General features: G+C 42.7%; 1 protein-coding gene across 2 annotated transcripts in view; it reads left to right on the top strand.

The window, feature by feature from the left end:
- LIPC (lipase C, hepatic type) overlaps positions 1 to 16,385 on the top strand; it is a 148,546-nt gene that overhangs the window by 9,287 nt on the left and 122,874 nt on the right. Inside the window, exons 1-2 of one of the 2 annotated variants that reach the window (XM_033108660.1) lie at positions 8,789 to 8,803; positions 9,010 to 9,150. In XM_033108660.1, coding sequence (XP_032964551.1) covers positions 9,066 to 9,150 — 85 coding nt within the window. In that variant the 5' untranslated portion in view covers positions 8,789 to 8,803; positions 9,010 to 9,065. Of the gene's footprint in view, positions 1 to 8,788; positions 8,804 to 9,009; positions 9,151 to 16,385 lie in introns of those variants that run through there. The other variant, XM_033108661.1, reaches the window with a different exon arrangement.

Below are 16,385 nucleotides of genomic sequence, written 5' to 3'. Positions count from 1 at the left end.
GGGACATTTTAATCAAGAGCTAAGGTTTAATCATAATCTTGTATGTTTTTTAAGTAGAAGGGAATATATAACAATTTGTATAGTTAATTTCAAAATCAACAACAGGAAACATACAGCTTATCTCTATATATTTTTTCAAAACCTTATTGTAGGGGAGAAGAACTTTTCTTCCTTTCTAGCTTCTTTAGCTGGCTGAATAATTAAATTGACATAAGACAGACTAACAGGAGAAAAAACACATTTAATTTCATATGCATAGGAGGCCCACAAAGAAGACATGAAGGACTCCCAGGCAGTCGGAGATTGAGGCTGATATGCCATCCGGAGTAAGAAGGGGTTAGGGGTCTGGGATGTCAAAGGGGAAGGAAAACAATTCACAGAAAGAGCAAACGTTTGGTAAACAAATGTTTGCCATGTGTGCAGAAAAGTCTTTTTGATGTAAACAGTCACCTCAGGTAACAGCTCTCCTCCTGGTACAGGGCCCCTATCCAAATTCTTTTAGGCAGTTAAGGGGGAGGTAAAAAGCTCTTCTTTCGTCTGTTGGGCCTTGATTGTCTTCATCTCCAAATAATCCACATGCCACAGTGGATGATTCTGGGACAGCCTGCCCTGAACCCCATCACTGTAAATAGTTCTATTCTTTATTACAGTCAGTTAAATGGGTAGACAAAGAGAAAGGGAAGGAATGTGTACAAGCAGGAAAAATAAAAGCACAACAAAAGACTGTAATCAATAAAAATAATAACAGCTGACATGTGTTGTACTGGGCACTGTGCTAAGTACAGTTCATGGATTTTCTCATTTAGACTTCCTTCAAACCCTGTGAGGCAAATGCCCGTTTTAGAGTGGGGAAACCAAGGCACAAAGATTTTAAATAATTTGCCCACTAATGGGGCCAAAAAGAGAGAAGCCAGTCTAGAAATCCAGTTCTCTGTTATCACAAAGCCTCCACTCAGGAGACAAAGATATAAAAAGAGGCAGCCTTTCCTCGGGAAGAAATCCTATCCGGTTATCTTTAGTATTCTGTAGCTAAGTACTGTTTCTTTATCATTTCTTAACAATAGGAATTACAGGGAGAAATTTTGTGCCTCAATGGAAAACCAGCATTGTCTACACATAGCACGGCCTCCTGGGTTATCTGATTCTAGTGTTCGTTGCCCTTGAGGCATTTTACAACACTGTACATTATAGGTAACAATAGCAGGACAAAATGCAAATTATGTCCTGTCCTGTCAAGGTTCCATTGACTTCCCTCCCACACTGTGGAAGAAATATTTTTGCTCCCATTTGCACATTCATTTCAGCATTCCTTTATCCATATAAATTTGTGGAGGCTTTTGGCTTCTCCTTGGAACTGGTTATAACGCCCTTACCAGCTTTCTCACCAATGAGCTAAAAAAATACCACCTGTTCATTTTTATATCTGAATGAGAGCCGCAATTTTTTACCTTTTTTTAAAAAAATTATTCTCTGAACAGAATTATCAAAGCATCTCATTGTTGCTTTCTGGAGGCCCCTAGGCATGATCTAACCCAAATGGTTTCAAGAGTAACTGGATGACTGATGGTGGTGTGTAAATTGGATCTTTCATAGCCATCTCACCCTGACAATTTCCTGCCAAGCACTCTGTTTGGTTCATGACAAAGCTTCATGAGCAAAGGCTCTAGTGCCCTTATCTTGGATTGGATCTTTTGCTATGTCTCATGGGCTATTTCAGGCTATCTCTATCAAATAGCTGAGAAAGTGCTTGAGAACTTTTGTTTTGAAAGTAATAATAATAATAAAAATAAAAACATGATCAATGTCATTATCTGCAGTGCAAGAGCACAACACAATTGCATTTTTTTTTAATTTAGGCACATGAAGACCTCACAGCCAATTCCTACCTTCCTTGGCACAACTAATTTTGTTGTGTGAGCTTTGGAGTTAGACAAACATAATTCAAATCCCATTCCACCACTTAGCAGGGTATGGATTTAGGCAACTCAGTAACCTCCCTAAGCCTCGGTTTTCTTCTCTCTACATAGGGAATTGTCATACTTGACTCACAGGATTGTTCCTGAGGTTTCAATCAGATCACATAGAGAGTATGGCATCTTTGGGAGTTGGCCCCTGAACTGTTAATCCCTGACGTGTAGGCCTGTCTAGGAATCAATGAGTAATCACGTCAGCAAGATATCCTGTCAGTGGGAAAACAATGAGTCAGCAGCAGCACTTGAAGCAGATCACTGCGACCGGTTTCTGATTTCTTGCAGCCAAAGACTTCATGTTCTAACCCCAGAAAGCCTTTGTAAGATGAGTATGTGATATGGTTCGAATACCAGTTGCTGCAGAGAGACTTGGGCCATTTCAATCTTAGCACTGCCCCAGCTTTGCCTAACACCCAGGATGGAGACTGTGCCCTTGGGTATCCCATAGTTAGAAATACTGGGACCTAAAAAGGGGGGCAGCATGCTGATGGCCCACCTTCTCAAACTGTGCCCTTGGTTTGCTGCAATTCTCCAATTCAGTTCGCAGCTTGATTGCTGTCTCTGAGGACCCCATCGTAATCACTTCTCAACGAGCAGAACCAACACCCAAGCAGCTGGAGGGTGCAGGCACAGTCTAGTCTATGCCTGCCCTCTTTCCCACCAAGGAGAAAAAAAACCTTTGGAAACTTGAAGGATCGAGCAATGTTTAATGTCTATCTGGCTGTTCAAAACCAACTTAAATCTTTACTTCCTTTTGCATTCAAACATAATGCAAACAGAGAAAAAAGGTCTTCCATTCTACTGGCACTACTAAAATCATAAAATGTGTTATTGGTTTCAAAGTATCTAGTCACAAAAACAGACTGCTCTGGTTTTTGTGGGGTTTTTTGTTGTTGTTGCTGTTATTGTTGTTGGTTTGGCTTTTTACATCGTTCCACAAACCAGCAGCTGAAATTCTGATGGGGAGAATAAATGGGCCAGCACAGAGCAGGAAATGTAAAAATAAGCGTAGAAAGAGATCTCAGCTCTTTGCTCCGCAGGTACTCAGCTCTTCACTTTAGACTTGGGGAATAAGAGAGCAATAGAGTTTACAGGGACCTAGAAGTCCTTATATCCCATCTACATTGATTAAACATGTGACCCTGAACAAGAATTCTTGGAGCCTCAGTTTTCTCACCTGTAAAATGGAAGAAGTAATTCCTACCTCATTTGTTACAAAAATCAAATGAACTCTGATTGTGCCAAAAGTTGTTATAAGCGCTTTCCATGTGATGACGTTTAATCCTCACAATTCCACTTCACAGATGAGAAAACCGAGATGGACAGAGGTTGCATGATTTGTCCAAGTTCACACAGTGAGTTGGAGGCAGAGCTGACACAAAGGTCAATCTGCAAAGGTTATTCAGTGAGGCGTGAGGATCTTGGGTGAATGAATACCTGCTTGAAAGGCTTAAAACACTTTATTCTTTCAGTCTAAAACATCTGCAATCTTGTTTTTACCTTTCATTTGTTTACTGGTCTTTAAAAAAAATAGATAAGGAAAAGGTTAAATTCCAGGCCAACCCCTTTCCAAATGAGGACATGTTCCAATTCAAACTAAGGAAGTGTCCCTACTTGTTTTGCCATATCCCCACATGGTAAAAGAATGTCCACACAGGTCGATTGGTGACTCACTAAAAACTTGGTCACTTTCCCAGTGGCAGTCTGGCCCCAAGCAAGAATAAGAGAGGGTCATCGTTTTTCTAATGACATGGTCCTGGAAACTTCATTAATTTCATCATGGGAGTGGAAGAGGGTTGAGGTATAGGAAAGAAAGCCCAGTGCAATCCTGGGAAAGCCAGATATGCAGAGAATAAGGGTTTATGGTTAAGAAAACTGACCCTGGACTCAGATGGCCCCGATTTCCCCTCTCTCAATTTTTTACGTTTTGTTTTTTGTTTTTGTCTTGTTTTGGGTTTTTTTGGGTCTCAGTTCTTAATCTCTAAAATCTCAGCTGTAAAATTAGGAAAATAATAGTACCAATCCAAAAGTTACTGTTTCAATTACTCTTTTTCTTAGAACTCCAGCCTCAGGCTGCCATTCTCAGGTATCCCCAATTTCTGTAGAGGAAAGCAAAGAAATCTGATTCTAAATATGAAACCTTGTTTCTCTCATCAGTGAACTTCACCTTGATCCCCTGGCTTCTCTCTTCCTGGGACTTGCTCTCTTTATCTCTGTAAAATATTTATTTCTTTTCTCCTGATTAACTTTCTTATCACCATTACACTAAAGAAAAAGGTTACATTCAGGTCACCAAATGCCAGTCTCTCGAAATCTCTATTTCTTCAAGAAGCTCTTCAAATTAAACGAGAACAAAAACTGGACAATTTTTAAGAATTGAATTATAAAGCCATAATTATTTTGGACTGAGGATTGCAGATGAGAGAAACCACTGGGCAGTAATCCCATGCGCAATGCTGATAACGCTACTGGAGGAGGCTCCGGGTTCCAGGAGGCTCACGTCTGCCTCCTTTTCAACTCATGAGAAACTAAGGGTCCTCCATTAACTGCTGGGCTTTCTTGGGTGTGGAAACGACTAAAGATCCCACTAATGGATCTATTGACTATTCCGACATATGAATGGAGTCAACCACGTTGCAGTCAGAGGCCATGAAGGCCTGGCGGCCATTCTATTCCTCTATGGCAGAGTCCTCACACATTTTTAATGGAGTGCCTTTATCAGTTTAAAACAACAAAAGAACAAGACAAACAAATGAGAAACAAAAACTCATAGACACAGACAATAGTTTAGTGGTTACCAGAGGGTAAGGGGGTTGGGGGGTGGGAGATGAGGGTAAAGGGGATCAAATATATGGTGATGGAAGGAGAACTGATTTTGGGTGGTGAACACACAATGGGATTTATAGATGATGTAATACAGAATTGTATACCTGAAATCTATGTAACTTTACTAACAATTGTCACCCCAATAAACTTTAATTAAAAATAAATAAATAAAAGGGAAAAAAATTTTTAGTGCCCCCCCAAAATATATGGATATTTATTTGCTTATAAATTATATAGCACTAATATGTTACTTAGCACTCACTATATATGAATATATTAAAAATATAAATACAAAAATTTTTCTAAGGTGATATCTTTGTCTGTTTGGCCTGCTATAATAGCATAGCACAGACTGGGTGGCTTATAAACAACAAATTTATTTCTCACAGCTATGGAGGCTGGGACGCTCAAAATTAAGACACTGGCCTATTTAGTATCTGATGAGGGTCTCAGAGATGGCTGTGTTCTCATTGTAACCTCACATGGAGGAAAAGGCAGGGGATCTGTCTGGGGTCCTTTCTATAAGGGAACTAATCTCATTCATAAGGACTCTATCCTCATGACCTAATCACGTCCCAAGGACCCACCTCCAAGTACCATCACCTTGGGGATTAGGATTCAACATACGAATTTGGGGGAAACACAAACATCAGCCTACAGCAGGTGACATAAGAAAAATCTGAAAAGCCTGTTATTTTGTTCTTATACCCCCAGTCTGTCTCTCAAGCACCACTCTGAGGCCATGGTCCTCAAACTTCAGGTGATCAAGAACAACCTGGAGAACCTGTTTTCAGTGAAGGTTCTCCAGGCTCCAGGCCCCAGCCCTAAAAGTTCTGATTCAGTCTTTCTTGGGATAGGCCTGTAGCTTGTCCTTTTCCCAAGCTCTCAGGCTGACTCCTATTCCAAAGCTCAACCACTAGTACAGACCCTTCTGTTTTCCTGTCATTTGCATTTTCTGCTAAAATTCGAATACTGTGGTCCTGCTATAATCTACTTCCTGGACATCCTCTTGATCTCAATGTGAATTAAAAAGAACAAAAATAGTAGTAGCTGCCGTTTATTATTTCCTACTTGCTAGGGTAGTTAAGGGCTTTGTCTCTTTAAATTACCTCCTTATGTCCTGTCGGGTAGGTATCATTAGTCCCATTATACAGATGGAGAAAAGTCAAATTAAGAACATGAATGTCTTGCCCTAGGTCACCCAGTTAGTAAGTGATAGGCCTGGGATTTGAATCTAGACCTGTCTGATTCCAAAGCCTGGACTCTTGATCACGAAGCATATTGCCTCCAAAAGAAGTCATTATAATTTACTGAACCTAGACTATGAACCAGGCGTATGGCTGGGCACTTCACATGCAAATTCTACTCAGGACATGCCTATGTTTATAGAGGTGTGAATCTCAGTCCACAAATTCTGCTGTGCAAGAAATGTCTTTATTTTCTGTAACCCATCTGAATTACAACTCCAAACTCTTATTTTTCAGGACCGCCTAGATTCCTTCTCTCCATCCCCCACCCCTAGTTATGCCATAGTTCTGGATCAGACACAATAACCAGGTCTGGGGTTGGGAGTGAGCGGCTGGTCCTCTGTCATCAGTCCACATAGGTGGCCACTGTGTGGCCTGTCCTCCCCATCTAAGTGACCTATTGGCACTGGAGGCTCACTGCTGCTCCCACCCCATGCCAGGAACAGGGGCATATTTTGCCCACCTGCCAACGCAGCCATTTCTTCTCTGGACTCGTACCACCTTCTAGCAGAGTTCCTGGGAGACAAGGGGTTGTCCCCTCTGCCCTCATAGATAAATCTCACCCTCCCCCACCCAGTTGCAAAGCTCTAGAGACTCTTTCTAGTGATGGGAAGGTGGGAGTGCTCCTCCCTTCACATCCCTTTAAAACATTTTTAGCCTTTGTTGGTTAAATTTGTTTGCCCTAGGTCCTAAGTTTTGGGAAGACAAAAGATTCCTCTACTTTGCCCTTCATAAGTGGGAGGGAGAGCAAGGGGAAGAGGTTGGGAGAAAAATAATATTCAGTTGATATCTTGAAATAATGTTTCCAGCTCATATCATCCCATTTTACAGGTGAAGAGATGGGCCTCATTAAAGTTCAGTAACATTTTGCATAGATAACGGGAAATAGACCCAAGATCCCGGGGGCACCCAGCTACACTGGTATCTTGGTGAGTTAATCTGCAGTGGGATGGGGGCAGGTTTCCTGACAGCACCCAGAGGACAAAAGATGAGGTGAGCCCAGGGCAGAGGAGCTCAAAGTGCGTAACTAGCTGGTTTTAGGTTCCACCTTTCCGGGAAATAAGAAGTAAAGTGGAACCTGCAGATACTACTTAACTGTGTAGGGTAGAACAAAACCAGCCAGAGAGTCAGGGCAGAAGTCTCTGCTCAGAAATCATGCATCTGAGTGACGGTCCCCAAACTGCAGCCCTCTGGAAGGAGGCGCAGCCAAAGGACAGCACAGTGTCAGGCTTTGGCCTAGGGTCCATCTGTCCAAATCTGCCGGTGGCCTCAGGAGATCCTGTCTGCCAGTTTCACCTGGGCAGTGATCCTCTGGGCAGTTATGTAACCGCCTACTCCACATTTCCACCTGGATATCGAAGAGACATCTCAAACTCCAAGTGGTCAAAACTGAATTCCTAATCTTCCCCCCAAAACCTTCCCCATCTCAGCTGATTTCAACCCCACTGTCCCATTGCTCAAGCCAAAATCCTTGCAGTCATCCTCACCTCCTGTCTTTCTCTCACATGCCACATCCCAGTAGTCAGGAAATCCTATTATATTTACCTTTAAAATATATCCAGTACCCACCCACCATTCCCAATTCCACTGCTACCATGCTGAATTAAGCCACCATTTGCTCACTAATAATTTGTTTCTAGCCTTGCAAACCAGAATGATCGTTTTAAAATATAACACAAATCATGTCATGCTTCTGTTCAGAATGGTTCCCCTTGTCTCATAGTGTAAAAGCCAAAGTCCTGACAATGACATCTCCCTAATCACTGGTATCCTTGCTCTTCCTGGAACATACTAGGCATGTTCCTACCTCAGGACCTTTGCACTGGCTGCACTGACTGTTCTGGCTGTCTGAGCTCTCCTCCCCAAGATGTCCACAGCGGCAACTAACTAAAACTTTTGCTCAAAATTCAGTTTCCCAACAGGGCTCTCCCTGACCATTCTATTTAAAATCCCTCCTTTCTCCTACCTCTTTAACTCTGCTTTACTTTTCCTTTTTCAATTGTTCTCATTGCCTTCTACAAATCTACGTAAATCTCTTATTTATTATGTCTATTGTGTATTATCTGACTCCTTCCATAAGCTTAACAAGGACTGGAATCTTGGTCTGTTTTTTTCACTTGTATATCCCAAGTGCCTAGAACAGTGCCTGGCATATAGGAGGTATGCCCCACCCCAAAAAAAAAAAAAAAAAACACAAGAAAATTGAACAAGTGAATAAAGTTTAAATAAAACTAGAGACTCAAGGAATATTATAAGAGTCATACACAGTGGCGTTTCTCCTGCCTGGTTCTGCCAAGTGCCCTTACCTCTCAGGCTTCCTTCCTCACAGCCTTAATTAACACAGAGAAGTAAAGCTTGTGTTTATTGTAGGGCCATCTCTCCATGAAGTCCCAGCAAAAGCATCCAGTTCTGCATCTTTGCCCCTTCTTCCACTGAGGTTAGAGGTTTTCTGCCCCTTTCAGTTTTAGAAACATTGCCCCACCACTCTTTGACCACAGGCACCGGCAATTTTGCAGAACTCCACAGAAAACAGACCCTCTGGGAGCTCTCCATATAGCAGAGCCCTTTGCTTTTCCTTTGGGCTTAACCTGCAATTTAAAACACCACTGCCATGAGCCTGCATACCCTTTTGCAGTGCTGTCAGAGGGGGACTTAGGCAACCGTGTGGGAGTCACCTACCCTGACCTTTGACAGAATTTCCAAACACAACACATTAACTTTAAATTGATTAATTTGGAACTGTGACCTTGGCCTAAGAAGGTAAGAGCACGTGACAAGATGTTTTATTTTCAAAATGTATCAGGATAAAAAACACTTTTGTAAATCAACCTTTTTTGTAACAGATATGCTTAGATTTGGGTTTGGGGGTAGCAAGGAAAGTCTGAACACTAAATAACATGTTTAAAGGTTAATTATTAATGGGCAGCCTTTCCTAACAAAGTATCAATAGGCAATCTGGTCTCTAGCTTCAGAAATTAGCGAGAAGACCTCGGACCTCGGGACCTCGAGTGAGACAGGAGAAATGGGAAGTTCCCTGTGTGTCTCCATTTTCTTGGTTTTGAGCATCTTTATCCAATCAAGTGCCTATGGACAAAGCCTAGGACTAGGTAAGAGCCTGCCTTTTCTCGGGAGATGGGCATGGATTTTTCTTTTTTTCGTTTTGAGTGTATGCCACAAAGAGCGCAATTGTTGTTGACTATGTGAGAGGTTGCTCCACAGGCGGTTCCGTTAGTGGCATCACAGATCACAAGGATAGGTAGCCATTTGTAACAGGACTGAAATTTTAGGAAACCGCTTTGGGAATAGAAGGCTTCTCAACGTGCTTGCTGTTGGCATTGAAGTTTCTTGCATATCTGATTCAGAAATAATCATGCTAAGACTTCTTCGGTGGACAATAATCTGGGTTTCCAGTCTTCCTGAGAGTTACTTTGGCATCTAATTTTCAATCGGAAAGCACAGCTTGCAATGAAATGCTTTGTCTTGCTGAGGTTGCCTAATTGCTAGCTCTCTCAGAAGAGAGGAATTTGTAGAGTCCTGTTTCCAGCCAGGTCTAAAGAGATATCACTGCACATTTTCTGGATTTCAAAGATTTACTCTGAGTCTCAGAAATCTAACAGCAGTCATATCTGTTTGGTCTATAAATTCAGAAACTAGATTGATGGCCAGAGATCCAAATGCTTGACCAGGTAAGTGGGTTCTAGGTTCCTGGCTAAACAGTGTACAGGATCAATAAATGATGGACATGAAGTAAACTGAACAATTTGGCCAACTAAGACTGGCATTTTGGACTTTCTTTTTGTGCTGGTTAGTGGTCAGGAGCTAGTAATTCTAAGGTGGAGGCTTAGATTTTTCTTTCCTCAAAGACTATGCTTAGAGGGAGCTCGAAAAACTTTAAGAATCAGGAATTTACTAACCAGGATGTACCTGAAAATTCCCTTTTCTCCTTAAGAAAAAGGACTGTTCTTTGTATTCAATTACTGTTTTGTATCCTAGGTCAGTTAATAACTTATTAGCAGTATTCATTATTATCATCCACTGGGCATTCTAAGTGCCAACCACTATGCCAATTATTTTGTACACATCATCTCATTTACAAAGCCATTTCCAAAAATGATGATAATAATTTAGAGCCATACAGGCAAAATTGCTGATGATTTTTAATACTGGGTTCATAGGGAGTTTGCTAAAGGGCCTGTCCTGAACTTTGGTTCAGAATGCTGTTTTGTTAATTTTTTGTTGAAATATACATAGCAAAGTGCCTATATCATAAGTGCTTAATACATTTTCACATCTGAAACCGCATCCCAGAAGCCTCCCTTGTGCACCCCTGGAGCCTTACCGTAGATCATTTTGCCTTTGGGGGGAACTTTTCGGTAGTGGAAGCATACAGCGTGTGCTCTTTGCTTCTGGTTTCTTTCACCAACATTACGTTGGTTAACGTTCGACCTTGAGGCTGTGTGTGCTGGTGGTTTGTTCATTCGAGTTGCTGTAGCATTCCGTTGCGTGAAAAACCACCCTCTGTTTATTCTGCTGTTGATTGGCCCAGACTGGTTTTCAGTGGAGACTTGGGGGCTGGAAAGCATCAGTGCCGAGGTGGCGGTCAAAGGGCTGGACGGCCTCCCCTGGGCAGCTGGGTTTTCTCCAGATTTCCTTCAACAAACCCTGTGCTAGTCAGCAGCTGCTTTCCCCGGTCCTAGTTTGTCCAAACGCTGAGGGAGGTGGCCACAATTAGCAGGAGGGCTCCGCAGGAGAAAGGATCAGAGTCAGGAGGCCTCTTGTTCCTTTGAAAGCAGAACCTCTTGGCAGAATTCTTTCTGCAAGGAATGAGTCAGATCTGTGTGCATGGGGCTGTGCCCACCTTCCTGGGCACTGCCAGGAAGCAAGCATCCCAACATGGAGCCCTTGTCAGATGAGGATCTAGATGGGTGGTTCCCAACTCTGGGCAAAACGGCCCTCCTGCCCCCCAGGGGACATGGGGCAAGGTCCGGAGACATTTCCAGTTGTTACAACTAGGGAGAGAGTGCTGTTGGCGCGTGGTGATTGGAGGCCAGGGATGCCGCTAAGCATCCTGCAATACACACGACAGCCTCCACCGCGATGAATTACCCAGGGCAAAATGTTGTCAATGGCACCAGGGTTGAGAATCCCTGCTTTATACACTAAGCTTCAGCTGTCACTAGTCACGGGCCAGGAAGAACTCTCTCCAGGACCCTTCCTTCTTAACCCCACCCCTCCCAGCCTACTTCTTTTCATTATTATTCATGACATCACTAATGGACTGTGCACCCAGTATGTGCCAGAGCTCGACAGACACCCTCACTATGTGGGTGATAAGCCAGCAGTTAAGGGATTTGCCAGAGGTCCCGTGGCTATTTAGAGCAAAGCAGGGAGAGGAACCTAGAGGTTAAACTGTTTGATGGGGGCTACGGGCCTCTGTCTTCATTGTGTTCACACCCAGTGTTATGACAGCCGGTGGCCCCTAGAAAACCATTCTGCTCAGTTCCTCTCCCAGGAGGCAGATTCGGGCAGTTGTTCCTGCCCATCAGCTCCAAAGGGAACAGGATGTGGTAACCCTCCTGAAGCCCCCAGGACACAGAGCTACAATCACCCTTATCCCCACCTCACTGCCAGAGGCCCAGGCCCACCCCACCGGTGTTGCCATCAGGGCCAACACCGCTTCTAAGGGAAGCTGTTGCTCCTGCCCCCTCCCAGGTGTCCAGCCCTACCGCCCACAGGGGCCTGCCCCTGCCCTCCAATTCCAGCCACAGCTTCCAAATCCTAAAAGCAGCTGAAGCCCATCCATTCAGTCAGTCATTCATCTAACACGTGCACAGTCATCGGCTCTGTACAAGCAGTGCAGTACCACCACGATTCTCAAACTTTCTCGTCTCAGGACACCGGTACATTCTTAAAAATTATTTAGAACTAACTCCAAAGAACTTTTTTATATGGAATACAGCTATTAATATTTTCCATATTAGAGACTAAAACCGAGACATTTTAAAATTTTTTAATACTTTTAAAAATCACAAATTTATCACATGTTAACATGTACAACATGATATTATGAGAAATAACTTGAATTTTCCAAAACAACAACAACAAAAGTGAGTCAGAAGAGTGACAATGGTTTACCAAGAGATTTTGCTAATTTCTTTAATGTCTGGCTTAACGGAAGGCAGCTGGATTCTTTCATCTGTTTCTGTATTCAATCTATTGTAATATGTCGCTTTGTTTGAAGAAAATTGACCTCACATATAGGAACAGAGAGGACATCCTCCGAGATTCTGCAGGGGCCTCACCCACACTCAGAACCACTGCATTCAAACAATAGACACTGTACAGACACTGGACCCCTGCCCTCTCGGGATTCAGTGTCAAATCAGGGCTCAGAAGGTGGGAGACACCTGCCCTGAAAGCCGTCTATAGAGAATGAAATACAACACTAGAACCTGCTAAACATTGGTCTTCCTCTCATTATCACAATTCTAAATAATGTCAGTGATAAAAAACAAAGCTCCTCCCCCCAAAAATAGTTTTCTGGTCAAAATTGTAAACAACTGCCGTGGTTACTGTTGAGTTTTATTAATATACATGTAAACTTTGATCACAGAACTCCCAGTTATGTAGTTGGCCCCTGACACTCATAGGTTCAATGACATGTGCTCATTGCAAGAGGAAGTGCGTAAGGATTCAGAGTCTTTCCAGCTCACTTTGGTCATCTCATGTCTCCAACTCTGTGCTCCTTACTGCATGTTCCTGCATTTCAACAGATTCAAAGTAAAAAATAATACCATAGTGATCGTAAAGACAAGAAATAGAACCTGAGAACTTCAATTCTATTAACCTATGTGATCACTTGAGAATTTTTCTGTTTAAAATTTAAAGCAGTAAAACAGATTTTACAGTGAACTGTGAGGTGTAATATTTTGTTTGGGAAGTAAAAATTTTGGTTCTTACAGGAAGTACTTTTAATGCATTTGAGTATCTTTAAAGTTCAAATGTGTTCTTTTTAAAGTTGTTCGTTGCTCTCAAATTAAAAAACAAATCAAGAAAATAGTGATTATTACTGATTTTTACATGGATATTACTGAACATAATTTTGTCTTACAAAGAAGAGGGATATTAAAACGATCTACTCTGGGTTTCAAATACATAACGTATACCACTGAGTCTAATAAAGAAGACAAGAAATGTATATAAAATTTTCTCAACTAGAACCTGGAATGCGATGAGTATCACTAGAGATGAGTGCAATGGACTGAGTATTTGTGTTCCCCACACCCCAAAATTCATGTTGAAATTCTAACCCCAATATGATGGTATTAGGAGGTGGAGCCTTTGGGAGGTGGTTCATTTGTGAGGATGGAGCCCTCGTGAATGGGATTATTGCCCTTATAAAAGGGACCCCAGAGAGTTCGCTCTCTCTTCGCCATGTAAGGAAACCAGGAAGAGGGTCGTCACCTAAACCTGACCATGCTGGCACCCTGGTCTCAGACTTCCAAGCTTCTGAACTGTGAGAAATAAATTTGTGTGGGTTACAAGCCACCACGTCTATAGTGCTTTGTTATAGCAGCCAAATGGACTAAGACAAACAGCAGGTAGAAAGGCAGAAGAGTTTACTTCCAAGTGTGGTACAGGCTTCTGGGGGGGAGCTTTTGAGCAGGGTCTTGCAAGATGGAATCTGTACAAAAGAGAACGAGGCTTTCCTTGTGCATAAGCAAAGATACAGAGCTGATAAGGTGCATGTGTTTTCCAAGCCCAAACACTTTCTAAAACTAAGTCTTCTGGGAAGAAGAAATTTGAAAAAGCAAAAACAAAAACAAAACACAGGAAGGTGTTGACAGCAACATTGAGTCACAACTGCAACAAACTGGAAACAGCTTGAATGCCCAACAATAAACCATCAACGGTAGAGGGTCCAATTATTGCTTAGTCCGTCTTTAAACAAGCATTGTTTCAAATACCTACTACTAAACATTCCAAGAACTTTTGGGGGTGATAATGATGGGATTCATTAGACACTCATACCGTGTTTCCCCGAAAATAAGACCTAGCCGGACCATCAGCTCTAATGCATCTTTTGGAGCAAAAATTAATATAAGACCCAGTCTTATTTTAATATAATATAAGACCGGGTCTTTAATATAATATAATATAATACCGGTCTTATATTAATTATTGCTCCAAAAGACATGTTAGAGCTGATGGTCCAGCTAGGTCTTATTTTCGGGGCAACAAGGTAATTAAAGGCTGGGGATCTTAACCCAGCACAGGGATGGGTTGCAGAGAGTCTGGATACCTCCTGGATGGCACCCAAGGCTGCGTGTATGTGCAATTTGAGTGAAGGAGACGGGTGAAAACTTTTGGTAAATTATCAGAGCGACCTGTGACCTTTAACAAGTTGAATAACAATTGGGCCTGTGGCTTTAGAAATAAGTATGAGGATATTTTATATGTGATAAGATGGGGAAGAAACAGGACAAAATAACCTACATATTGAATCATGATGGAAAAAACTATATACGTGTATATTGCTAGGTACTTGAAGCACATTTAAAGATATATAAAGAGTTTTAAAGCCATGCATGGAGTGTTTTGTTAAATTTTTAAATGTGAAAGAAAAAAATAAAATTACAAAAGAAAGACTCTGATTATCTGCAATTAAGTTGGTCCTGGATTTGTTGTCCCTAGAGGGCCACTGGGAAAGAGACCTGTACTATCCCTTAAGACCTGCCACCTCCACCCGTCCTCAGTCAGGCCCAGAAGTAGTCTCCCAATAGGGACTGCAAATTTTTGACAGGCCTCCACATTGGCAGGGAACATCATTCATGAGTAATCCTGGATGTGGCACCCAGACATGGAGCTCATTCACCTGGGAGTGTACATGAAATGGGAATCATCAGAAGGCCAGCCCCCAACAGTGCAGTGAAAACCTATCTGCCCTCTACTGCACTTCCTGGCCCTGCCGCTGAGCCGGTCTGGAGTCCTCCTGAGACCCTCCCGGAGAACACAAGCCTGAAGTGAGAAGACAGCAGCCTGTCCTCCACCTTGCTTGCCATTCACAAAGGACCCAGGATTTGAATCCATATTCTTTAATTCTGGCCCAGGTATATTCCATTTTTCAGAGAGTATCCGAGAGGGCTGATTGCTGAAAGAATTGGGCCTGTAAACTGACCCAAACACATGAATCACCGAGTGACCCAGCCAGAAGTTAACTGTCCAGTACCAAGATCCCCCCTCACACCTTCTCTCTGCCCTGTTTTCCATACCCACTGCTACAGTGCTGCAAGGCCTGGTCCACAAGACAGGGCTGAGCAGTCTCAGTTACATTCTCCAAGGGGGTGTGACTACCCTGACCTCAGCCTGGGGTGCCCCTGACTTCCATGGGATCTAGGCAGGGCATAGTTTCATAGCCAGAAAGGTAGCTGTGTGCTGGTTCCAAGATGGGTATCAATTGTAGAGTAGGGCATTCTCCTCCAGGGATTTGCATTTAGCCCAGTGAGGAAAGGGCTGGCCAGGTCGGCAGGCCAGGTCATCTGGACCCCTGCCAGACTTCAGCACCAATGTAAAAACCAGAACAATGGGTCAGAGCCCAGCCCGTCCTGCAGGGAGTGGGGTTGCTATGGTACGGTGGTCAGCGTGTGCCTGGAGCTCACGCTCAGGCACCCAGCTTAGGGCAAGGAGACAAACTCCACTTGTTTCCGCACTGGAGGATTCAGGGTGCCAGCCATGCTTCTCCAACAAAGGTGTAATTCTTAGACTTTGCCACAAGGTAGCACACTGATGCCCCAGCGACGTCAGAGTTTTAGGAGAGGATTTCAGGTTTGGGAGAATCAGGGTTTCTGGAATTTCTGGATGACTCTGGAAAACTCAGGGCTACTGGCTAACCTCGCTTTCCTCTTGTTCATGACTCTATTTCCAGAAACACTTATAATTTCCATTTTTCCACAATGAGATTAGAGGAGGGGAGAATAAAAAGAAGATCAAGTGCATTGAAAGGGGGCCTCCTTATCTGTTTAAGGCATTTTCACCTCCACATATACAAATTCACATTCAGCGGCCTGGTGAAATTTTGTGGGCCCATTAAAAAGAGTTCTTTTGAAGATATAAAGGTGGAAACACTGAATAGAATTTACGTTCTAATGCTAAGTGGGGCAAAAGCCATATACCTGATTGGGTGGGTCCTGTGATTACACTCTGAAAATATGAATGTTTAAGAAAAAGAGACTGGAAGAAAGTGTACAAAAATGTTGATATTTCAGTTGAGTTTATATCTAAATTTTTCTCCTCCAAATGTTATGTAATAGTATAGTACATATACAGTATATGTAATGATTTG

The sequence above is a fragment of the Rhinolophus ferrumequinum genome, chromosome 6 (assembly GCF_004115265.2).
Source record: "Rhinolophus ferrumequinum isolate MPI-CBG mRhiFer1 chromosome 6, mRhiFer1_v1.p, whole genome shotgun sequence".
NCBI lineage: Eukaryota > Metazoa > Chordata > Mammalia > Chiroptera > Rhinolophidae > Rhinolophus > Rhinolophus ferrumequinum.
The sequence above is the reverse complement of the archived record's forward strand: the minus strand, read 5'-3'. Positions and strand labels throughout refer to the sequence as shown.